The following is a 21,812-nucleotide window of genomic DNA, read 5'->3' as shown; positions in this document are numbered from 1 at the left end:
CGGACCGGCCGTGCATGCTGCAGCTCGCCGCCATTTCTGTGTGGTAGCACCTTGCACAAGAGGACGGCGTGTTAACGGTGGCACAAGACAGTGTTGTCAAGTTCAAGGTGCATCTGGAAGACGATGACGCTCAGGCTTCGCTGAGGCGCTCCGGGTTGCCAGCGGCCGGCGCCTGGAGAGCATGCATGGTTGGTGGTGTTGCCCTGCTGTTGACCCCCTTTCGTGAGGACGGAACGTTCCGTATCACCCTCGGCCTGAAGAACACATGTGAACAGCGCAGTTCGCGGTTGGATGAGAACGTGCAAACGCCCAATGTGCGCAACATCAAGCTTACGCAACTACGGGAGGCGCCGCTCGGAGTTGTCGCACCGGAACATGCATACATAACAACACTGAGAGGCCCCGTCCGCTGGAGCAGAGCACGAGCCAACTTCGCTCGGTGGTGGCGATTTGGGTTCGGAGCTCCATGATGATGGTTGCCGGGTGGATGTCCATTACGAGCTGACTGTGGTTATGTACCTGGTCAAGAAGAATTCTGGAATGTCGAATACGATCTTGTCTGTGCAGATATCCCCGTTCAGCACCAGAGCAACCAGCGCTGGGGCATGAATCATCGGACTGGCCGCAGCTTGAGATCGGACGACACTGGGCGGCCAGAACTTGCGAGCAAAAAACAGGACGAGATTGGCAGGAGATGGCGTCTCAATTGTGCAAATCGTCCGGGTTCGATTGGGCGATTTGAAGTCAGGGGGCGAATGAGATGCGATGGCTCGATGATCGGCTTCAACCAAGGTGGGGTGCGACTTTGGGGGTTCGCTTCGTGTTGACAAGGTGACGAGCCAATCATGGATGGTGAAAGACTCATTTGGTCGCGCGGTCTCTGTGCCCGTTGCCAGCGTGCTAGTCCGGTACCATGTTTTGAAGGTTGTGTGTGGCTGGAAGGCGAAACCGAAACAATGTGAGGACAAGAAAACCCATCAACTCCTGGTTGTTCCGCGTCTTGTTTCGTGCAGACGTCATCCACGAAAAGCAAGGCAGCACGGCAGGTGGCACATACCTCCATCGAAGGTCCGCAGACTGCTGTGCCGGGATCAGCAAATCGGGATTACCTTCCTGCAGGCTACTGCAAGAGCTGCACCCGTCTGCAGATTGTTGCATCGCGAATCACTGCGCCTCGCGGGACGTGGTAAACAACGGCCCAGACACGCCAAAGGACCACCAACAACACCAATGATTTGGCACCAGCGGCAGTGGGACTTTTTTTTTCGATCGAAGCGACTCAATGCGTGACCGTGGTGGGGTTCAGAAGCTTGGAGAGCCCGGACTCAAGAACCGAACCGAGGAAAGACCAATCTCGACCCCAGCAAAGATCAGCCAAGAAACGCCATCGACGTCGGCGCGGTCGCCTGCCACCGAAACAGAGAGCAGCTCGAGGACAGCACAGGCTCGGCCGAGCTGGGAAGTTGGAACGGGCTGTCAGGGGAACCTTGTTCGTTCAAGGAATTCGACCCGCAACGATGATACGGTCCTGACAATGACCAGCCACTAGGGCCACACCTTCATCTCGCCAAGCTCGGATCGCATTGGGCGTGCTCCCGCGCCTCCAAGTTGTCCGGTGCCCGGAAAGTCGCGAAATATCAGTGTGTAAAAAAAGAAAGAAAGCAAATAATAGACTTTAGTTAGGGAGTCTCGTAGTTAACTAGTTTATGGCGGCTGCCAACGCAGAAGAGAGGATGAGGATCCACAGTGCAGAATGGACCGGATTTCCCAGCCCCTGAAAAGCTGAGACAAGCGGTTTCTGGGAGGCACCGGGGGCGCCTCGGAGCGCGCAACCTGGAACTGTTCAACTGCCAACCTGCAGGGGGGCGTGCCCGGATGAAGGCGGCCCCACCAGAATAATTTAGCTCCAATTACCCCCTTCCTGGCAGGTTTCTGTATTTTCTGCCCCTTTGGTCGAGACTCTCCCTCTCAATTCACGCCTCTCTCCTTCCCGTTTTACATCAACTTTTTCCCTCCCCTCGTTAGCTTTTGCTTCAGTACACTCGTTATTCTCCCGTGGAAGAAGAGGTCCAGCCACGACCGCTCGCCCGTTTATTCACCTTTTACCACTTCTCAAAACCTCGCCTTTTCCGGCATATCCGCATCGAACACAACCGACCGCGAGGAGTTTCGACGACATCAACCATTCCATTAAAGAGGTGCGTTGGCATTGGAACTCCAGTTGCATGGGCAGCTCGGAGGCAAGCAGACAGAAGAACGAGGACGTTGTCATCCGCGCCCCCTTCCTTCCTTGAAACCCTCCACTGCACCAGAGCCACGAGTTTCAACTTCTCACGAGTCGAGTCTCATCGTAACTGGGCCCATCCCGCCTTCCTGATATCCGCTTTGGAGTCGCAAACTAGGTCCAGGACCTGACGGCAGACGGAAGGCAGAGGCTACCCGGATTCTCTAACACGGAGATTCGGTATACGGGCCAAGTCAGTCGCACTGTCTGCCTCACGGCTCTCGACGCGTCTGCTTCGGTAGCGGTACCTGGGTTGTGTGAACCAACTCCCAAGCAACACCCTTCAACTCGATCTTTTCGTATCCCATCATATCACCGCACCTGCATAGCCTTTTCCGGCCCCACGACGGGACTGGCTGCATCGTGGCTTAGGACTATATTCTAACAGTGAGCATCAACAGACTTGACCAAGATGTTTGTTAAGCAGCTTCTTCCCGCCCTCGCGGCAATCGGCTCGGTCGCAGGTGAGTGCCCATCGCATGGGAATTTGGGCAATTGGTTCACACGCTGACTGCGGTACAGCCCAATCCGGGACCTGCACCGTCTCCACGACCACCGTCAACAGCCAGGCCGAGGCCACCAAGCTCGCGAGCTGCCGGACCGTCAAGGGCACCGTCGTGATCGGCTCGGAAAGTGGCGCCACCATTGATCTGTCGGGCCCCGAGGAGATCACTGGCGATCTCATCGTTCGCAACAACAGCCAGCTCGCGACCTTCTCGAGCTCCAGCGTGCAGAAAATCGGCGGCAACTTCAAGCTGGAAGAAGCCACTTTCCTCACCTCGCTCCAGTTCCCCGAGCTCACCGAGGCCCGGTCGATCGAGTGGGTGTCGGTCACGCTTCTCAACACCGTGAGCCTTGGACCTTTGACCAAGGCCGACAACGTCAGGCTCAGCGACACCTTCCTGGACACCCTGGACGGCTTCGCGCTCTCCAGCGCCAAGTCGTTCAAGCTCGACAACAACCGTCGTCTTTCCGAGTACAAGTCGAAGCTGACTCAGGTCAGCGGCGAGCTAATCATCCAGGCCAACGGTCTCGATCTCGATGTCGACCTGTCGGACCTGATTTGGATCGCCAACATGGAGGTTGCCAACGTGACCCAGTTCTCCGTCCCGGCCCTCAAGGTCGTCAACGGCTCCGCTCGTTTCGATTCCAACCTGTTCGAGTCCTTCAGCGCCCCCAACCTGACCCACACCGAGACCGGTGACATTTCGTTCGTCGGCAACGGCTTCCTCCAGAACATGACCTTCCCCAAGTTGACCGAGATCGCCGGTGGCCTCCTCATCGCCAACAACACCGGCCTGGACCGTGTCACCTTCTTCCCCAAGCTGACGAAGGTCAGCGGTGCTATCAAGCTCCGTGGCAACTTTACCGAGTAAGATTCCCCGTATCCATCCCGGCAGTGTCAAGACTAATCTCAAACCAGGGTTGGCTTCCCGGAGCTTAATATCGTCAGGGGTGCCTTTGATGTTTCCAGCACTGCCAACATTGAGAAGTCGTGCGACAAGCTCAAGGAGTCTGCTCCCCGTAGCCAGGGTGGTGATGGCACCATCGAGGGCGTCTTCACCTGCACGTCCGACAACGACAAGGCTAACGAGGATACTGACGGGTCGACCTCCGACTCTGGCGACATCGACGGCAGCGATGATGATGAGAACGGTGCCGCCGGTCTTGTCCTGAACGCCGCCCTCTTCGGTCTCGTCGCCGTCGCTGGCCTCGCCTCGGCTCTCTAATGATGGATGCCTTGTCAATTTGGGAACCTGGAGTTTACTTGGTCGGGCAATGCGAGTTCTCTGCTACGGACACCAAACCACGGCCCCCCTATCTTTCCTTTGAATGACTGTCGAGTTTTGTTTTGCTCCCACTTGTCTGGGCTCTCCGCATACCCCGTCACGCGCGCCGCGCAATACTACATACCGCACCGCTAGACTTAATATCTCGATAGAGACGCTGGATTTGTTGATTTGGCTTCCTCTCCGCCCACGTTTATGTGACATGGCTTCTCCCTCGCGTTACTGTCTGGATGGTCAGGGAAAGATGGCGTGGGTGGACAGAGTCAACAAATTCTGGCGTTTCTGGCGTTTGGTTGGGGGCCAAGGTAGCGGGTCATTGGCCAGGTTGAGCTTGGACAGGACGATTTTGGTATGTGCGGAGGTCCGATTCAGTCACCGGACGGTAATCAGTCGATGTGTTTGTTCAGTAGTTCATCTGCTTTGTATGGAGTTTCTCTTAGTACCTTGTAATAATGGGGTGGCCGTCCTCGTAGTGTTGAACTTGATTCCCATCAGTTGGTGTCCATGATTGTAGATCTTCCAGTGTTTGTCAGATTCGCACCCTGTGATACCCAGAAGTTGTTTATGGGTTGAGCTTCCCCTTCCTAACTCGTCTTAGATTCCACATCTTGTACGCTGTCGCTAGATCTTGTGAGATGCCAACAAATGCCGTTCCCATGACTTTGAATCTGTGCTACCCTGCGAGGACGTTATGCCAGTCAAGCGTGCTGTCACTATCTTGGTTTATTTCCGAGTAGACGTCCTGGCGGGCCTTTATCCATCATACACCCCCTCCTCAAACTTCTCCTCATCATAAAACCTCGCCGCAATCGCATTCCCGTTGAATATCCTCCCCTGCAGGGCGTTGACAGCCTATCACCAACCACGTTAGTCAGACCGTCTGTCGGGGGGGTTGTGATACCGTCAAAGGAGACCTGTGTACAGGAAGGGGGAAAAACAGGGGAATCGAGACGCCGGCGACGAAAAGTCGCAACCCCGAAAAACGAAACGCAAGAGGAACGCCAACTCACCCTCAACGCCGAAACCCCCTCGACAAACCGAATAAACACCCTCCCCCCTTCCACATCCACCACAATCCTCTCCACCCGCCCATACCGCTCCCCACACTCCTCCCCAATCTCCTGCCCCAACCCGGCCTCCACCTCCCCCTCCACATCCCCCATCCCATCCAGCATCCGGTCCAGCACCACCACAACCGACATCTTCCCCACCCCCCCATCACCACCAGCACCACCACCACCACCACCACCACCACCACCAACCCCAGCAGCAGATTGGTTCTGGTTCTTAACCTTAGGCGCGATAATCCGCCCGCGCCCGCCCGCGGGCCCAACAAACCCGCCGCCTTCGGCATCCGGCCGGCGCTTGCGCTTCTCGACTTGCACGCGCAGCGCCGTGGGGATGCCGGACTGGGCGGCGCCGAGCCCGCTGCCCTTGGTCCAGCCGTATTTGGCCATGAGGCGCTGGGCGAAGCCCTTTTGTCCGGGGCGGGTGGTGCGTTCTTCTTCGGCTTGTGGTTCTGGGTTTGTTGATGGGGGTGGTTGTTGGATTTGTTGGGTTTGGGTGGTGGTGGTGGTGGGTGGGAGAGGGATGGAGGCGTAGTTTACTTCGGGGTCGTAGTCGGTGTCGTCTTTGTCGATGTCCATGGCGGTTGTGTCTTCTGGGTTCGGGGGTTGTGAGTAGCGGACCGGGGCGCGGGAGATGGTGGTGTTGTCTGTGTCTGTGGGTGGTGGTGGCGGCGGCGGGGGTGCTGGTGATACGGTTGCTGGAGGGGGTGGTGGTGGTGGTGCCATGCCTGATAATGCTAACCGCCGGGCATATGCGTCGTCGCCGGTGGCATCGTCCGCTACACGGGGCGGCGACATCGGCGGCGGCGCAAAGGTGAACGCTGCCGGAGGCGCAAACTGATCTGTAAACTCGGTCAACACCCGCTCTCCCACAACCAACCAAACAACCAACCCCCACACATCCACACAAAGCAGAGCAGAGTAATCTGTACTTACTCCCCAACCCCACCCTCCCCTCCCCCCTTTCACTCCCCTCCTCACTCCCCCCCCTCTCTCCCCTCCCCCTCCGATGTGCATACAAAACCGCCTTCCAGTCCCTAACTTCACGCACGCGCTCCTCGCTGCGCAGGTACTCCTCGACGTTGGTGGGGCGGGCCGGGTCGTACAGCTCGTCCCAGTCGGTCTCGCGCGGCGCGTCGTCCCTCTTGTTCTTCTTCTTGCGCCGCCCGCCCCGCTGCCGCTTCTCGCCGCCCGGCCCCCCGCCACCGCCACCGCCGCCGTGGTATATGTACTCGTCGTCTTCGGTGGCGGCCCAGTCGGCGAGGGTGCTCCGGTTGGGGGCGGCGGCGGGTGGTGGGGGTGCTACTGCTGTTGATGTTGTTGTTGTTGTTGTTGTTGGCGGTGGTGGTGCTGTAGTGGTTGACGGGATGCCGGGAGGGGCTTTGGGGAAGGCGGGTTTAGGTTTGGCGGAGGGTTTGTTGACTTGCGGGCGGCGGATGGGTTGGAAACGGAGGGCTAGGAGGATTGTTAGTTGAGTATCTTTCAGGGAAATAGCAGACAGGTCTCGCCCAAAACATACCTGGATCAATGGCCTTCTTGGCCGGCGCATTATCCTGCTCGTTCTTGAAGAGTACTGGGTCGCGCGCGATCGAGGCCGAGGGGTCGGTGTCCAGCAGATTTGCATACAGCGACATGCCGCCGCGGCTGGGCGGTTGCGGCGGAGGGGCTGCCATGCTGTGACGGTTTAGGGCCTAAGCTTTGAGAATGGCGCGCACTGAGAATCCACGATCGTGTTGTCGTTGACGAGGATGTAAGGCTAAGCTCAGCCTTGTATGTATGTACGAGCACAAGGCGAAAGCAACCTTCAAGGTCCCAGGGCCCACTGAATGCGCTGAATTTAAGTGGGACCTCAGCTCCTTCAGCGGGTTCGCTAGTGGGCCGGATAGGAAGGTCGGTCCTTTTCCATGTGAAGGAAGACCGTGGGACCACGAGCAGTTGCCCCTTTTTGTTCTACTCATGACAGATATATGTTCAGTACTTTTTTTTTTTTTTTTTTTTTTTTTTTTTTTTTTTTTTTTTTTTTGAATGTTGGATATTTGAGACGAGTTCGATCCTGAACTCCTGCTAAAATTGCTATCATAAAGACATTTAGACTCCGCTCCCCTAAATGACCTTTCAACATGCGACCCTTGAGTTCCTCCCTGCCCTTCCGTATCAATACAAGGTAACCCTTTTCACGCCTAGTACTTCCTCTCCTTGGGCAACTTCTTTGCCTCCAAGACATCCACATCCTTCTTATCATAATAATGCCCCCCAAACTCGGTCAACCACCTCGCCTCGACGGGGATGACCGACCTAACATACTCCCTCGACGTAACGACTAGCTCATGGTAGATAATCACCTTGGGCGGCGGGTCGATAGACTTGACCACACTACTGGGGTGCACATACACCGTCATATTGTTTTTGAGGGTGCGGTACCCATCGCCGCCACGGTTCAGCCTGGCGGCATTGAGGAAGAAAGCCGAGGTTAGGGCACGCAGCACAGGCTGCAGGTTGGAGATGCCGCCGCACGACGAGGTGGCGCCCTCGAGCACGCGGTCGCACAGCTTCTCGAGCTGGTCGCGCACGTCGCGGGCGCGCGTCAGCGAGCGCTGCGTGAGGAAGTTCTCCTTGGCCCAGATGGGCGAGTAGTCGGCCTCGACCCACTGGTTGTAGACGTTGAGCAGCGTGATGTGGTCGCCGCCGTCCTTGACCGTGAACCGGGCGCGCGCGCTGTCGGCGTGCACCTTCTTGTCCTTGGGCCGGAAGAAGAGGGTGGCCACCTCGCCGAGCATCGAGACGACCGTCAGTACTTCTTGCACGCACTCCTCCTGGGTGGCCGCGATGAGGGCTTTCGCCAGCATAGGCTCTGCGGGAAACTCGCCCATCTGTCGGCCGACACGAGTAAGGGCGCCGCCGCTGTTGAGGGCGCCGAGGGCGTAGAGCATGTTGAGGGACTTGATGAGGAGCTCGGTGGGTGGCGGGTCGAGAAAATCGAACCCCAAAAGGTCGTCTATGCCGAGGGATTTGAGCTGAAGGACGACGCTGGAGAGGGAGGTTCTTTGAATCTCGGGCGTCGGGGACTCGTCCATCTCGGAGAGGTAGGCAAACTTGGTGTAGAGGCGGAAGCACTTTCCGGGCCGAACACGACCGGCTCGACCCATCCGCTGGTTTGCCGCTGCCCTTGAGCAAGGGACTACGGCCAGTGTTGACTGGCCTGTTGTGCCGACCGGGCTGAATGTGTTCTCCTTGGCGTAGCCGCAGTCGATGACATAGACAATACCGTCGATTGTCAGTGATGTCTCGGCGATGTTTGTTGAGAAAACAACTTTTCTCGCTTTTGGTGGTGTTGGCTCAAAGATCTTGGCCTGCAGTTCCGAAGGCATGTTTGCGTAAATAGGCAAAGCTATGATTTCGGGTACTCGACTCCCAAGTTTACGTTTGATATCCTCTACCCGCTCGCACGCTCGGTCAATCTCTTCTTGACCCGTCAAGAATACGAGGATCCCACCCTCAGGTTGCGTTGCATGAATTTGGAAGACAGTGACCAGACTCGCCTCCAGATAGTTGCTCTCAGGCGCCGACGTGTAGTAGGTTTCCACCGGATGCACACGACCGGGGATATTGAAAATGGGCGCGTCGTCAAAGTATGCGCTGAACTTCTCGGCGTTGAGCGTCGCAGAGGAAATGATCAGCTTCAGCTCTGGTCTGGCGCGTGTGAGATCCTTGATCAGTGCGAGCAGAATGTCAGTGTGCACCGTTCTCTCGTGCGCCTCGTCGATCATGATGGCCGAGTAGCCCTCGAGCGTCGGCGATGTGACCATCTCCCTGAGGAGCATACCATCCGTCATATACTTGAGGATAGTCTTGTCGCTGGTGCAGTCCTCGAACCGGATTGAATAACCGACTTCGTGTCCAACCTTCACGCCCACCTCGTCGGCAACACGAGCAGCAACACTCATTGCGGCAACTCGACGGGGCTGTGTGCAAGCAATCTTCATGCCATCCTTGGTGAAGCCGGCCTCGTGTAGGTACTGTGGTATCTGCGTCGTCTTACCCGAACCCGTCTCACCGACCAGAATGAGGACCTGGTATTCCTTGATGGCGTCTAGAAATGCGTCACGATACGCATATACCGGTAAACTCTTTCGAACCTCTTGTATCGTTTTGTGCGCCTTCTCCGCCGCGTCGATCTTGTCCTTCAGGGCCCTCTGTTCCTGCGTCAACCCATCGCTTGGTTGGGCATATTTGGCTGCATCTCGGACAAAGGTGATGGCGTCCTCGTCCAGTAGGAAATCGTACTCTCCTTCGTCCTCGCGTTCGCGGGATTGTATCTGTGACTTCGCCTTGACCGTTTGCTCCCGCTCCCACTCCTCGTACTCGGTGACATGCTTCTCGTTGCCGTACATATCCTTCTCTATATGGCGTTTGTAGAGAGTGTCCTCCTTCTTCTTGCTGTCGGCGCCGTACTGGTCCGGTAACCGGTAGCCGTCTTGGTAGTCGTCGATATGGGCGCGCTCCTCGGCCAAGCGCAGGATCTCGCGGTTCTTTGCGAACTCGGCCTTCTCGCGCTCGGAGAGACGGACCCCTGACCTCAGCTCTGCGGTTTCTTCTGCGACTTGTTTCCGTAATAGGGCGAGCCTCTCGGTCTCCCTCTTTGCGAGGTACTGTTGGCGCGACTTGAGCCGCAAGTCGGACATCTTGGAGTCGTCACGTTGTGAATCCCTCTGGCGTATCCTCGAGGGGCCATCTTTGTCATCACGCGGCGACCGAGACCGACGTCTGGGCGATTCGTCACCATCGTGTCTTCGACTCTTGTGTCGTCGCGGCGATCGATCACGAGACCTCGACCTATCGCGTTTGCGTTCCTTCCTGTCTTTTCTGTCTCTCCTGTCGTCTCTCGAGGAAGGCGCAGGTTCATCGTCCATCGGAACGAACGCATAGCGCTTTGACGACATGATTGCTGGGTATGGGCGCAAATCGGGAGCTTGGTGTATGTTGACTCGGACGGCTCAGATGACGATGGCAGGCAGGCATCGAAGAGCTGCGACTCGACTTCCCCAGCGCCCAGCAAGGTCCCAAATTCTTATCTTATCATTTGTGCTTGGCTCTGCAGGACGCCCCACCAAATTCCAAGCTGCACCCCAAACGGGAGCTCAAAGCAATGACAGGACCAGCTCGTGGCTGTTCAAATCAAGACAACTATGTACGTAACTTTCTCTCGTTATTCTTCTACCATCGGAAAATCGCTCGAACAAATGGACCGTCATACACTTGGATTCGGTGAAGACATGGATTCGAAGGGTTAGACTCAGGAAAGAGGATTCTGCTTACTGTGTACGTTTCGCCTGTCCTTGGCGAACTCGACGAGGCCTGAAAGGTTTGAAGAAATGACGGACAAGCGCAACTCGCAGGTTCCCTATGGAATGGAGATTCAGATACGCCCGCCCAACATCAACAGGATCCCATTCCCACCGCCAACGTCTCACCCCACGTTCCTCCTTTTCTATGTCTTACACTCATGACCTATACCCACGTCTCGCGTATCCCCATCTTTCTTTTCCCGGACAATTTTGAAGATCTGCGAGTCGGGTGCAACCTCATTTGTGTTAGTGTGGCATTCTGAATGTCAGACCCACTCGTCTCAAGTGCAAGCGCGGATTGTGTCATCCGAGTCCCGTCCGTGAAGCCAACGGCACTCGGCCCACCTCCGACACACGCCCGGATCTCGGAGTCGCGAAGCTTATAACTGAACCAACTATTAGACTTACACGACAATTGATTTATTATTTTTGTACCACCAACCTTTACGTTCTTTTACACGCTCCTTTAAAGCGACCAAACTGCACTTACCCAAGGATCTCGAAATCTGGATAACACTGTGAGACACCACCGACACTTTCATTGGATTCGGCTCGCAGACACAACAAACCGTCCACGATGGCTGCCGGTCTCACGCTACAAACAGCCATTAAGGGCACACCGGACTCCACCGTCGTGATTGTTCCTGGGAGCCAAGCCTTGACTGTCACCTATAGGGACCTCGTCTCCGAGACGGCTTCGTTCCAGCAGAAACTAGCCGCCATTGGCATCGCCAAGGGATCTCCCGTATCTATCGCAACCGTCAACTCGTACGAATTCATCGTATCTTTTCTCGCCGCGTCATGGCAGCGCGCTATCGCCGCTCCGCTCAACCCGGCCTACAAGCAGGATGAATTCGAGTTCTACATTGACGACGTCAAGTCGGCTATCGTCCTCGTTCCCAAGGGCGCCTACCAGAGCGCTAGCCCGGCCGTGAAGGCTGCTCAAAAGTTCAATGCGGCCATCGCCGAGTGCTACTGGGATGCCGCCAAGAAGGAGGTCGCCCTCGACGTCAAGGAGCTCGGGCAGCTCCAGGGCAAGCCCAAGCAGCCCGTCCTCAAGCCGGAACCCGAGGACATCGCCCTGGTCCTCCACACCAGCGGCACCACCTCCCGCCCCAAGGTCGTGCCCCTCTCCCACCGCAACCTCACCCGCACCATGCACAACATCCAACAAACCTACCAGCTCACCCCGGCCGACCGCACCATGCTAGTCATGCCGCTCTTCCACGTCCACGGCCTCCTCTGCGGCCTTCTCGCGCCCCTCCTCACCGGCGGATCCATGGTCGTGCCCACCAAGTTCTCCGCGTCCGACTTCTGGCGCGACTACACCACCCACAACGCCAACTGGTACACAGCGGTCCCGACGATCCACCAAATCCTGCTCAAGAACCCGACCCCCTCCCCGCTGCCCACCATCCGCTTCATCCGCTCCTGCTCCTCCCCGCTCTCCCCGACCGTCTTCCACGCGCTCGAGCAGACGTACAACGCGCCCGTGCTCGAAGCCTACGCCATGACCGAGGCCGCCCACCAGATGACGTCCAACCCGCTGCCCTCGGTCGGCGCGCGCAAGCCCGGCACCGTCGGGCTGGGCCAGGGCGTGGAGGTGGTCATCCTCGACGCGGCCGGCGCCGCAGTCGCACCCGGCGCCGAGGGCGAGATCTGCATCCGCGGCGAGAACGTCACGGGCGGCTACCTCAACAACGCCGAGGCTAACCGCACCGCCTACACGGCCGAGGGGTATTTCCGCACCGGCGACCAGGGCCGCAAGGACGCGGATGGGTATCTGGTTATCACGGGGCGGATTAAGGAGCTTATTAATAAGGGGGGGGAGAAGATCTCGCCGATCGAGCTGGATAATGTGCTGACCCGCCACCCGGCCGTCTCGGAGGCGGTCAGCTTCGCTGTGCCGGATGAGATGTATGGGCAGGAGATCGGGGTGGCGGTGGTGCTGAAGCCGGGGGTGAGGTTGGTTGAGGGGGAGTTGAAGGCGTGGGTGGCGGAGAAGCTGGCCAAATTTAAGGTGCCTAAGAAGGTGAGCGCATTCGGTTACCTTCTTTGTTTCATACTGTTTGATACTGACGTGCCCGGGCAGGTTTATTTCACCGATATCATGCCCAAGACAGCGACGGGCAAGATCCAGCGGCGGATTGTGGCCGAGACAATGCAGAAGCAGGAGGGCCGGGCTAAGTTGTAAAGCGCCCCTGGTTGGGTGGCTGTTGTAGGAATGAACAGTACTTTGTATGTACATAACTAGGCGTCTAGCGTGATGGCGTGTTGTGTGACCTACGCTCCTAATTTAAGTACGGAGGAATGTTTGAACATTTTTTTACTACGTTTGCTCTTGTTGTTTCTCGCTGTGCTGGGAAGGGGCCTTCTTCACGGGTACCAGACGCGACACAGCTGGACAGCAACCGAGCCCAAAAGAAAGTTTGAACAGGTCCCGATTCCGGCTGTAGCCAGCTTCGGATCGCCAATTCGGTTGGCAAGGCGGCGACGAGGCTGTCCACCGATACGGTGATTGTCAGGCGCATATCAACCACGGCCACCTCACCCAAGACACGTGGCGCAAGTGAGACCGCACATCAATCAACCTTCACCATCATTCCGCTTGCAAGCTCGGGAGTTGCCAACAATTGGATGGCTAAAATACAACAAGATATTCCGAATCCCACTTAACAAATAAAAGGCACAGCTAATTCAACAAACACCGAAAGAAAGGGCGCCCAAGTTGAGGCGGGCGAAAGAAAAAGGCAGACATGATCTCTTCCAGTAAACAACTCGGGGATAACACAACCACATCCCCCTCCCCTGCTCCTCCCGACCACACACCACCTTCTGGCTCTCCTCCCCTACATGGTATTGATTTCGTCTCAGCCCCAACTCGCTCGTCTGGCCAACCGGCCCGCATTAGCCACATCTACCCATCCATCCATAACCACAAAGGAAACAACCACCGTCCGTCCCGCCTCTTGCGTTTGTGTGTGTGCGCGTGCGTGTGTGTTGTGTCAAAAATGAGTGAATGCGCTGCGTATCCAGCCTGTACTTCTCAACCACGACGGTCCGCTCGGTCTACCCGGCCACGGTCTACCCGGCCAGCATCATCTTGCACTAGAAGAAGATATACCCCAGCAGGAAGCTGACCAGGCAGAGGAACGCCACGATCCCGACCGGCACGCCCTCGGTGCCCCTCGACGATTGCCTCTCCGCCTGCGCGAGCTTCGGCGTCCCGCTCCCCGCGCTGCTGTTGTCGTCCGATTTGTTCCCTGCCTTGCGCTGCCGCAGGCCGCTGGCCAGTTCGTTCTTGAGCGACGCGGCGGTCGCTTCCGCCTTGGCTGCCCGCTCCTTGAGCTCCTCGTAGGTTTCGGTCGCGGCGGATCGGACGCTGCCCGCGATGGCGGCGGGGGCGGCGAAGGCCGTTGCCTGGGTAGCTTGTGTGGATTCGGGTTCGTGGCTAGGCTCTTCTTGCTCGTGGTAGGAAACGGCGGTCGTGTCCTCGAGGACGGTGGTGTCGTCCTGCGGAGAGGAGTACGCGGGAGGGGCGGTGTCAGGGGTTGCGTCGAACTACACAAAACGTTAGTTGCTGTCAGAGTTTTGAGGGCCGTAGAAGAGGAACAAACCCCATTCGTAGCCGTCTGCCGGACAGGGGTAGCGAGCCCTTCGTTCGGCGCAAGCCAGGCGACCCGGATCTTCTTTTCCTGAACTGCCGACTTCTCTACTCCATCCCACTGCACACACAGGCCGGTCAGTACATCTTCTTGCGCGTCAAGGTGTTTAGACCCACAATCTGTGTCACGTTTGTGAATTCCTTGTCGGCAGTGATCATGACGGATTGGACGAGGAACTTGTCACGACATTTGGCGTCGGCCGGGGGCTCCTGCTTCATTGCCTGCAGGAGGACTGCGAGGGTCAGTACGGCCCTCACTGGCATAAACAAGTGATTGTGACTGACCAGAAACCTCGACTTCATGCCCGGGCTCGATGCGGCCCGAGTTTGGCCGAACACAGTACCTAGACGAAGAGTTAACCTCGGCCACCGACCGGCATCCGTGTCGCGGGCACATACTGCTTGGGCGCTGTCGTTTTGACCTAGGTCTGTAAGAAAGAGAACCAAAAAAATACGCCGGAGATTGGGTTCGGGTTACCTTGAAAGCAACAGGCGACGAGTTGGGGTTCTTGATCTTGAGGACCTGGGAAACCTCCACAGTAAAGGGCCCTGCACCGGTCAGAAAATGGTAGACTCGGTGGAGACTCGGGACAACATACTGCGGAACCCAAGTTCCACGGGGTCGATTTCGACGGACATGGCGGCGGTCGTGACTTTTCGAGAGGCTCGGGGGGTTTGGCAAATGTTGTCGGCGCAGTTTTAAGGTTTAGGGGAGAGACAAACGGAACCGAGCGTCACCAGCTAAAGTACGGATGGGCGTGCGCTAAAGTACTAGTCGTTCGCGACGTTCGTGTTGGGAGAGGCTCGAATAGGTCAAACGGCGGATCTTGTGGCAGATGGAATCGACAGTTGGTCGCAGCGTGCGATGCGTGTTACAACATTCCGGGCACGTTAACGGCAAAGCTGGCGCTGCGCTGGCGAGATTCCCAAACCCCGGGGGTCCGTGCTGATCGACCCAGCACATGCTGTGGGGCCTTCGCTGGAGCCCAAGAACAATCACTTTTGGATGACTAATTTAGATAATGTTAAGGGAGGAAATGAGCTGGGCGGTCTCGATGACGTCTGTCTCGCTGCCTGGGTAAGGTACCTTCCATACCATGCCGTGTAAAGGGACATGGAGGTCAGGCAACGCCGACTTCTATCCTCTTCAGAGGCTTTGCTCACATTGAGAAACCAGGAAATGGTTTCAACTTCAGGGTCAATAAACAATATATATTCGAAAACAGCCCTAATGACATGTGGCGAATCTAGAATTAAAGCGTAGTTCCCTGAGTTCCCAGCTGATTGGATTTGTCGCCCCAAGAGGCCCAAATCATCCCAGGCATCTGTTCACGGAGTGCTTCCCCGCCTGCCTTCTATAATAACCCGCCTCAACCTTTTCAAGCGGCTCTCCGCATTCCGATTTTCAACATACGAACATCACCACTTTACCCATTTTACTTTGAACACATCAACTTCATCAATCGACAAAATGACCAAATCAGACCTCGATCTATTGCTCGAGATGGGCTTCGATCAGGCCCGCGCCGAGATCGCAGTCAAGAGAACCGGCGGGTGTTAGTCTTCAATTGCACGCTTTCGCGCGCTTCCCTGGCCATCTTCTTTGATACTGACATCTTTGCAGTGCAGCAAGCCTTGAACTGGCTTGAAGAAAACCAAGACAAGCCTCTGGAGGAGTTGCAAGCTAACCAAACGGCCGCCGATGCAACTGCGGCCGAGGAAGAGGGCGGCGCTGCATCCATTCCCTCAGGCGAGACTGCGTCATCGCTCGTCTGCAATGAGTGTGGCAAAAAGTTCCGCAATCATTCCGAGGCCTCTTTCCACGCTTCGAAGACGTACGATATCTGTTCGTTTCGGTCACCTTCTTCATGCTGACACGTGTCACAGGGACCACGCAGATTTCTCCGAATCAACGGATGAGATTGCGCCGTTGACTGCGGAGGAAAAGAAGGCCAGACTGGAGGACCTTCGCAAGAAGCTGATGGAGAAGAGGGCGACCCAGTCGGTCGCCGATAAGGAAGAGGCCAAGCGAAACGAGGTATGATGATCGACCCTACTTACTGTACCAGCAGTTGCTAATCACACCCCTAGCAAATTCGCCAGAAGGCCACCAGGGAGTCTCACGACGTCAAGGAGGAGCTCCAACGCAAGGAGCAAATCAAGGAGGCCGCCAAGAAACGCCAGGAGAAACAAGACGACCTTGACGCGAAGAAGCGGATCAAGGCCCGGATCGAGGCCGACAAGCTCGAGCGCAAGCGCCGCGAAGAGGACGCGAAGGCGATGCGCGAAGGCAAGCCTCTGCCGGGACAGGCAACAACACCAGCTACCGTGGTGGCTGCTGCGGCTTCCATATCCCGATCGTCCGCCGCTACTGCCCGGTTGAGGCTCCAGACCAAGAACGGGAACCTCATCAAATCGTACCCCAGCGAGACCACGCTATTTGAGGTGGCCCAGCAGATCGAGGAGGAAGTAGGGCACCAGGTTACGAGCTTTTCGACAACTTTCCCCATGAAGAAGTTCGACGCCGGTGTTGACTTTGGGCAGACGCTTGCAGAGGCTGGTTTGGCGCCTAGCGCCGTGGTGGTGGTAAAATAAGATTGTTTGGCTTGTTTATCATCCCCAGGAAGCATCCAAATTGGCAACGCTTCGATGGGTCAGGAGTTTAGGTATCATAGCGGAAGGCGCTGGAGGCGCTGGGGGGGTTTTCAAGATCTTGGGTGGGCCTGATCTTTCTACGAAGGTTGCGGCCCAAAATTGAACACCCTTAACTTTTCGTGTTGTCTTTGCGCCCTTTACAGTTACGCCCTTCATAGTACAAGATCGCCTACGAAGTCTGCGGCCAAAAGTGACTTCCCCCCTTGATACCGTCGGACCCGTAACTACAAGTAACCCCGCATTCCCACTCCCGAACTCACGAACATTACAGGGGTATTCGACCCCATCGACGGCGATCTCGCACCTTCCGGCAGCCGTCAACCGTTCTGTCCCTGACCCGTCGGTTGCCGCTCACTAATCGGGCATTCTAAATAAGCCGGCTGCGGGCATAAGACTCGCCATCTAATGGCCTCACATCTTCGAAACCTCTCCATCCGAGCCTTCTCTCCGTCTCGCATCCGCGTCTTGACTCCCATTTCCGGAAGAATCCCAGTGACCCCATTCCGCCTCACACAACAGCGCAACACCATGGCTACGGAAACACCCAAGAAGATGGAGTGGCTGGTCGTCATCCCCGACTTCCCCGGCGCTCAGGCGAAGAGGCTCGAGGTGCGCCCGTAAGTAAAAGAGAGAAAAGAAGACCATCCCACCAGCCGTCACCCCTTTACAAAGCCCGACTTTACTAACCTCTCCTTGTTCCCACCGCAAAGTCAACACTTCGCCGGCCTCGGCCCCGCCAAGGAATCCGGGCTGTTCCAGATGGGCGGTTCGTAACGTCTTTCTTTCCCCACACTCCCCTCCCCCTCCCCCATGTCTGACTAGAGCCCATATGACATGAAGCCGATAAAAGCTGAAACTAAATAAACAAAAACACAGGTGCCGTGCTCAACGACGTTCCCACATCAGATGACCCGTCAACCTTCTCCTTCGCCGGCAGCACCATCGTCATCCAGGCCTCGAGCCGCGAGGAGATCAAGGAGGTGCTGCGCAAGGACGTGTACACCAGCTCCGGGGTTTGGGATGTTGAGAATGTGAGTAGCTCTTCAATTGTTTATTTCTCAGGTTCAATCTCCCTGTCTGGTTTTACTTCTGTTGTGTCGGGTATGTCTTGGGGAATCATGTGTCGTGGTTACTGACACCTGGTACTGTGTAGGCTCAGATGTGGCCCCTCCTCTGTGCGTTCCGCAACCAAAAATAAACGGTTATCAGGGATGCGGGTTCGGGGTGATGTTTTGTAATTGTGAGGCCGTGACGATGATTCATCGCACAGGCATGGTACCGTGCGCGAGCTAGCGGTATAACGAAGCGGTGCTCCCGAATAACTGAACTAAAATAAACATAACCTTCCCAAACCAATGCCCCGCTAGCCAGGCGTTGCCGCCTCCATTATCCCTCATAATGCCTGCTCAAAACGCCGCGCCACAGGTAACCTAAACAAGGAACGACCATACTCATACAAGAGCCCTGGGGCCTTATGTGGCGGTTTGTGGAGCGGGCGACTTGTCTTCGCTCTCCTCCAGCTCCTCGGCGGCAAGCCTCAAGTCATAGTTGAGGTCGAAACACTCCGCGAGCAGTTCGCTGACGCTGCCCTGGCCTTCAGGGATGTCGCTACCAGCCATGAACTTGCCATCCACCCTCATGTTGTCGATCGAGTTCAACTAGGAACTGTCAGCCAGCCCAGTCACGGCAACAGGGGGGATGTAGGGGGCGGACCTTCATGCTGTACGGGTACAGCTCCCTCACCGAACTCACGCCTCCGTTATTCTTGACCTCGATCAGACACCGCTTCAACGTTTGCAGCTGGTTGTAGATGGGCAGCAGCGCCTCCGACACGGGCTCGGACGAGTTCATGAGGTAGTAAATGTAGCCGTAGCTGCGCCGGATAAGGTATAGGAGCGTGCGCTGAACGTAAAGCTCGGCCGGCTGGCCGTTCTGGTCAAGCCAGTTGCCGTCGACACGCGCCTCGTCAATCTTATCGAGCTGCCGCTGGAAGTCGTACAGGTCCGTCTCGCGCAACGACCAGGCCTGGGTGATGGAGAGCTTCTCGAGGTCGTTGCGGATGTTGATGAGGATGTCGTATTTTTCCTTGAAACTATCCGGGATCACCCCTTTTCTACACCGAGGATCAGTACCTAGTGTGGTGAGATAAGTTTGGGAGCGTGACTATACCTCTCGAGGACAATGTCCGACCACAGTAAGCACCGACCAAGGAGTGTTGACACAGCATCGCTGCCCTGAAGCTCCTTGCCGTCGGCGTCCACAAACTTGCCATTCACCATGGACTCATCGATTTCTTGTAGCTTTGACTTGAGCTTCTGCACCTCGGTTGTAGAGAACTGCTCTTGTGTCAGCACCAGTTGCCACTTAGGTGGCCTCGACTCTTACCTTGGACTTTGTGTTAGCGAGCGACATCGACCGCATGACCGAGATTAGTCGCTCGTAGATGACCTGGAGCGGCTCCGCCAACTGGTCGAGTTGCTGGCGCAAACTGGCCAGCATGGACTTGCACAACGCTTCCCTGTGTCCCAATAACTCCACGAGATAGGGGGAGTGTGCCGAGTCTCCCTGCTCTAGGATACTCTCAAGCCGGCCGAGTGTGTTAGATATGCTGGTGAGATCCTTGGGGGAGAAGAGGCTCGCTTCCGTCAGGTGGTCGAGCAGCCGTTTGATGGTGGAGGTGAGCGCGTACGCCGCCGGCACCTCGCTCGTCCGTCCGATCGTCATGAAGAACAGCGAGATGAGCTGGAGGCAGCTTTCGAGAACCTTATCCACTGTGAGGATGGTAAGTCAAAATGATGGGCCACAGACATCGCCTCGTTCGACATACATCGATTCTCCCCCTTGTGTTCCCCTTTTCGGATCTCGTTCACTTGTCTGACCTGCTCCACCAGCTGATCCTGCAACTCCATGACATCCTGGGTCCTGATGTACTTGGTGCGGTCTCTCTTGAGAAGCAACAACTTGTCCTGGATGACTGTGAGCCTTTCGAGGATCTGCCGCTCCCGCTCATCCTTAGGCATGGGGACTGCTGGAGTTTCCATTGTGGCTGTTGTCAGGATGCTCTCTCCGGGGGGTAGAAGGCTGTCGGAAGAAAAAGTGACCGTTTGTCCCTTCAAGAAGGGGGCCCTCGCTTTAATAATCTTGGATCGGGAGGGTCGGAATGTTGTCCGCGTGACTGATCAGAGGGCCGATTTACTTTAGACCACACTTGCGCCACTTCATCAAGCTCGTGGGCGAACTGGAGGTTGAGAGATTTTAAAACTGAATTGGCACTTCTGCAACATGGACCAGAAATCGATCTGCTTATGGGGACAACAGAGCTCTAATTTGCCGGTTGGCACGGGGTTCAGAGACGCAGGTTGCAACTTCTCAGCTTCTCGTTCGACTTGTTCGCGACGTCAGTGGTGGGGGAACTGTGGAAGGTGGGGTGTCAGTACAGGGACCCTGGTCGGCCTTGGTCTTTGGGGAAGATCTTCTCCACTCTGTGGCTCGGGCTCTGGGTCGAAAAAGTGGCGAGGGAGAGGAGGAAAAAGGGAGTGTTCATGCGATAAAGTGACTACCTAGGAATGGAACTGAATAGTTACGCCCCATTACTGTTTTTTCTACCTGCCTACCTCTCCGATAGGCTTCAAACAAAGATTCACTGAAAGAACAACTCCCCTGAAGAGGGAGAGAGGGAGAGAGGTGGACCTCTTTTGGTTAGCGTGGTCTATCAGGGGGTCCAGCCAATGGCTTGTCCCCCAGGCCAATCACAGGTGTCGAGGTTCCCAGCTGTTCAACAGCTGTCACTATTTAAACTCCAGCCGGCGGCCGTAGGGCCACGCTATTCTGTTTTCGTATCGCCCACAACTAATTATTTTCCCGCTCGCGAATTTCAAGCTCGGTCTCTACATCCCACGTCAACAAGCCCTTCGAGTCACAGCACTTTGCGCCTCGACAACCACAGTCACCATGTCTAACGCTGAGCTGGCCACTTCGTACGCGGCGCTGATCCTCGCCGACGAGGGCGTCGAGATCACCGTAAGAACCCGCCGTGCGGCCTCGTGCGGAATTGCGCGGGCGCCGAGAACTCGAGAAGCTGCGCAAGGCTAACCGTCAATCCCAGTCCGACAAGCTCCAGACCCTTATCAAGGCTGCCAACGTCCTCGAGGTTGAGCCTATCTGGGCTTCATTATTCGCCAAGGTACGAAACACCGATGCTGCACACGAGTTTACGATCGAACTACGGGAATCGAGACGAGCAGGTTGACTGACTGGGACGTTTTTGCATTGCAGGCTCTTGAGGGCAAGGATGTGAAGGACCTTCTCTCCAACGTCGGCTCGGGTGGTGGCGCTGCCGCCCCTGCCGCTGGTGGCGCTGCCGCTGCCGCTGGCGGTGCTGCCGAGGAGGTCAAGGAGGAGGCCAAGGAGGAGGGTGAGTTTTTCCCTTGCGAACGCTGGCTGCAAGGCCTCGGGTGTTTTCGGATTGCTGACAGCCACTGCAGAGAAGGAGGAGTCGGACGACGACATGGGATTCGGTCTCTTCGACTAAACTGGCATCGACTCGGGCAAGGCGTGGTTTTGACTCCTCGGATTCCCTTTGTTCTTCCAAAACTTGCATGGCTTTGCGGCGGTATTTCGCACACACGACCACAGGGATGGAGGCTATGATATCGGGGGTCCGGGTTCATCGGCGTAGCTTTACATGGAATCTGAAGATGCGCTTTTGAGCAACTGCTACTGGGGTTCGGTTGGCGCGAGCCGACTGGTCCCGTGGGATCGGTGACGACGGCCACACTAGGGACAACCTTCGGAGTCGCGGTTCCAGCAGGTTTGGTTGGACTTTATTCTTCGGGATACGCCATACCGTAGTGGAAAGTCCAAATTCGAGTATTGATGCAGTAAACACGCTTGCCTGTGGTCCTCTTCGCCCATTCTCGGATACCCGCGGCTAACTTATACCAACGCCAATATATGGGCATGTTCATGTTTGCGAGCATGCGTTAAAGTACAGATTACATGCCTCCC

General features: G+C 56.5%; 9 protein-coding genes across 9 annotated transcripts; 5 read left to right on the top strand and 4 right to left on the bottom strand.

Moving 5' to 3' along the window:
* Nucleotides 1-2,696: 2,696 nt before the first annotated feature.
* B0H64DRAFT_456310 (uncharacterized protein) lies at nucleotides 2,697-4,046 on the top strand (the record flags this gene model as incomplete). The annotated part of the gene is made up of 3 exons (XM_062807337.1): nucleotides 2,697-2,748; nucleotides 2,807-3,656; nucleotides 3,708-4,046. 3 exons carry the CDS (start codon nucleotides 2,697-2,699, stop codon nucleotides 4,012-4,014), a joined length of 1,209 nt encoding a protein of 402 aa, XP_062660257.1. The 3' UTR covers nucleotides 4,015-4,046.
* Nucleotides 4,047-4,580: 534 nt separating this feature from the next.
* B0H64DRAFT_472943 (uncharacterized protein) lies at nucleotides 4,581-6,977 on the bottom strand. Its single transcript, XM_062807963.1, has 4 exons — nucleotides 6,661-6,977; nucleotides 6,078-6,596; nucleotides 5,085-5,983; nucleotides 4,581-4,926 (listed from the first exon to the last, which is right to left on the bottom strand). The coding sequence occupies exons 1-4, from the start codon at nucleotides 6,812-6,814 to the stop codon at nucleotides 4,828-4,830; spliced, it is 1,671 nt and encodes a 556-aa protein (XP_062660256.1). The 5' UTR covers nucleotides 6,815-6,977; the 3' UTR covers nucleotides 4,581-4,827.
* Nucleotides 6,978-7,123: 146 nt separating this feature from the next.
* On the bottom strand, nucleotides 7,124-10,152 carry B0H64DRAFT_390203 (P-loop containing nucleoside triphosphate hydrolase protein). Its single transcript, XM_062803387.1, has one exon. It carries the CDS (start codon nucleotides 10,079-10,081, stop codon nucleotides 7,322-7,324), a length of 2,760 nt encoding a protein of 919 aa, XP_062660255.1. The 5' UTR covers nucleotides 10,082-10,152; the 3' UTR covers nucleotides 7,124-7,321.
* Nucleotides 10,153-11,063: 911 nt separating this feature from the next.
* Nucleotides 11,064-12,680, top strand: B0H64DRAFT_321244 (uncharacterized protein; the record flags this gene model as incomplete). Its single annotated transcript, XM_062800502.1, has 2 exons — nucleotides 11,064-12,518; nucleotides 12,579-12,680. 2 exons carry the CDS (start codon nucleotides 11,064-11,066, stop codon nucleotides 12,678-12,680), a joined length of 1,557 nt encoding a protein of 518 aa, XP_062660254.1.
* Nucleotides 12,681-13,594: 914 nt separating this feature from the next.
* Nucleotides 13,595-14,789, bottom strand: B0H64DRAFT_440242 (PapD-like protein; the record flags this gene model as incomplete). Its single annotated transcript, XM_062806471.1, has 7 exons — nucleotides 13,595-14,047; nucleotides 14,104-14,211; nucleotides 14,268-14,383; nucleotides 14,436-14,494; nucleotides 14,550-14,572; nucleotides 14,629-14,699; nucleotides 14,750-14,789. 7 exons carry the CDS (start codon nucleotides 14,787-14,789, stop codon nucleotides 13,595-13,597), a joined length of 870 nt encoding a protein of 289 aa, XP_062660253.1.
* A 579-nt stretch (nucleotides 14,790-15,368) lies between these two features.
* B0H64DRAFT_107601 (uncharacterized protein) lies at nucleotides 15,369-16,754 on the top strand. Its single transcript, XM_062797755.1, has 4 exons — nucleotides 15,369-15,706; nucleotides 15,775-15,985; nucleotides 16,038-16,188; nucleotides 16,242-16,754. Exons 1-4 carry the CDS (start codon nucleotides 15,622-15,624, stop codon nucleotides 16,743-16,745), a joined length of 951 nt encoding a protein of 316 aa, XP_062660252.1. The 5' UTR covers nucleotides 15,369-15,621; the 3' UTR covers nucleotides 16,746-16,754.
* Nucleotides 16,755-17,333: 579 nt separating this feature from the next.
* B0H64DRAFT_440240 (uncharacterized protein) lies at nucleotides 17,334-18,003 on the top strand (the record flags this gene model as incomplete). The annotated part of the gene is made up of 4 exons (XM_062806470.1): nucleotides 17,334-17,422; nucleotides 17,516-17,571; nucleotides 17,682-17,836; nucleotides 17,959-18,003. The coding sequence occupies 4 exons, from the start codon at nucleotides 17,334-17,336 to the stop codon at nucleotides 18,001-18,003; spliced, it is 345 nt and encodes a 114-aa protein (XP_062660251.1).
* A 274-nt stretch (nucleotides 18,004-18,277) lies between these two features.
* B0H64DRAFT_416052 (uncharacterized protein) lies at nucleotides 18,278-19,825 on the bottom strand (the record flags this gene model as incomplete). The annotated part of the gene is made up of 5 exons (XM_062805137.1): nucleotides 18,278-18,463; nucleotides 18,519-18,918; nucleotides 18,975-19,141; nucleotides 19,191-19,576; nucleotides 19,633-19,825. 5 exons carry the CDS (start codon nucleotides 19,823-19,825, stop codon nucleotides 18,278-18,280), a joined length of 1,332 nt encoding a protein of 443 aa, XP_062660250.1.
* Nucleotides 19,826-20,645: 820 nt separating this feature from the next.
* B0H64DRAFT_390182 (60S acidic ribosomal protein P1) lies at nucleotides 20,646-21,693 on the top strand. The gene is made up of 4 exons (XM_062803386.1): nucleotides 20,646-20,825; nucleotides 20,911-20,988; nucleotides 21,081-21,219; nucleotides 21,290-21,693. Exons 1-4 carry the CDS (start codon nucleotides 20,757-20,759, stop codon nucleotides 21,334-21,336), a joined length of 333 nt encoding a protein of 110 aa, XP_062660249.1. The 5' UTR covers nucleotides 20,646-20,756; the 3' UTR covers nucleotides 21,337-21,693.
* Nucleotides 21,694-21,812: the final 119 nt, after the last annotated feature.

This window comes from Chaetomium fimeti, assembly GCF_033439085.1.
Source record: "Chaetomium fimeti strain CBS 168.71 chromosome Unknown B0H64scaffold_3, whole genome shotgun sequence".
NCBI classification, from domain to species: Eukaryota; Fungi; Ascomycota; class Sordariomycetes; order Sordariales; family Chaetomiaceae; genus Chaetomium; species Chaetomium fimeti.
The sequence above is the reverse complement of the archived record's forward strand: the minus strand, read 5'-3'. Positions and strand labels throughout refer to the sequence as shown.

What these genes read in the sequence shown, in the direction of transcription:
- B0H64DRAFT_472943 (XM_062807963.1), bottom strand. Translation starts at nt 6,814, where the DNA reads ATGGCAGCCCCTCCGCCGCAACCGCCCAGCCGCGGCGGCATGTCGCTG. An exon ending in CAAGAAGGCCATTGATCCAG is followed by an intron (nt 6,597 to 6,660) that starts GTATGTTTTGGG and finishes CAATCCTCCTAG; the next exon opens with CCCTCCGTTTCCAACCCATC. An exon ending in AGGGGGTTTCGGCGTTGAGG is followed by an intron (nt 4,927 to 5,084) that starts GTGAGTTGGCGT and finishes GGTTGGTGATAG; the next exon opens with GCTGTCAACGCCCTGCAGGG.
- B0H64DRAFT_390203 (XM_062803387.1), bottom strand. Translation starts at nt 10,081, where the DNA reads ATGTCGTCAAAGCGCTATGCGTTCGTTCCGATGGACGATGAACCTGCG.
- B0H64DRAFT_107601 (XM_062797755.1), top strand. Translation starts at nt 15,622, where the DNA reads ATGACCAAATCAGACCTCGATCTATTGCTCGAGATGGGCTTCGATCAG. An exon ending in TCTTTCCACGCTTCGAAGAC is followed by an intron (nt 15,986 to 16,037) that starts GTACGATATCTG and finishes CACGTGTCACAG; the next exon opens with GGACCACGCAGATTTCTCCG. An exon ending in AAGAGGCCAAGCGAAACGAG is followed by an intron (nt 16,189 to 16,241) that starts GTATGATGATCG and finishes TCACACCCCTAG; the next exon opens with CAAATTCGCCAGAAGGCCAC.
- B0H64DRAFT_390182 (XM_062803386.1), top strand. Translation starts at nt 20,757, where the DNA reads ATGTCTAACGCTGAGCTGGCCACTTCGTACGCGGCGCTGATCCTCGCC. An exon ending in GGGCTTCATTATTCGCCAAG is followed by an intron (nt 20,989 to 21,080) that starts GTACGAAACACC and finishes TTTGCATTGCAG; the next exon opens with GCTCTTGAGGGCAAGGATGT. An exon ending in GGAGGAGGCCAAGGAGGAGG is followed by an intron (nt 21,220 to 21,289) that starts GTGAGTTTTTCC and finishes CAGCCACTGCAG; the next exon opens with AGAAGGAGGAGTCGGACGAC.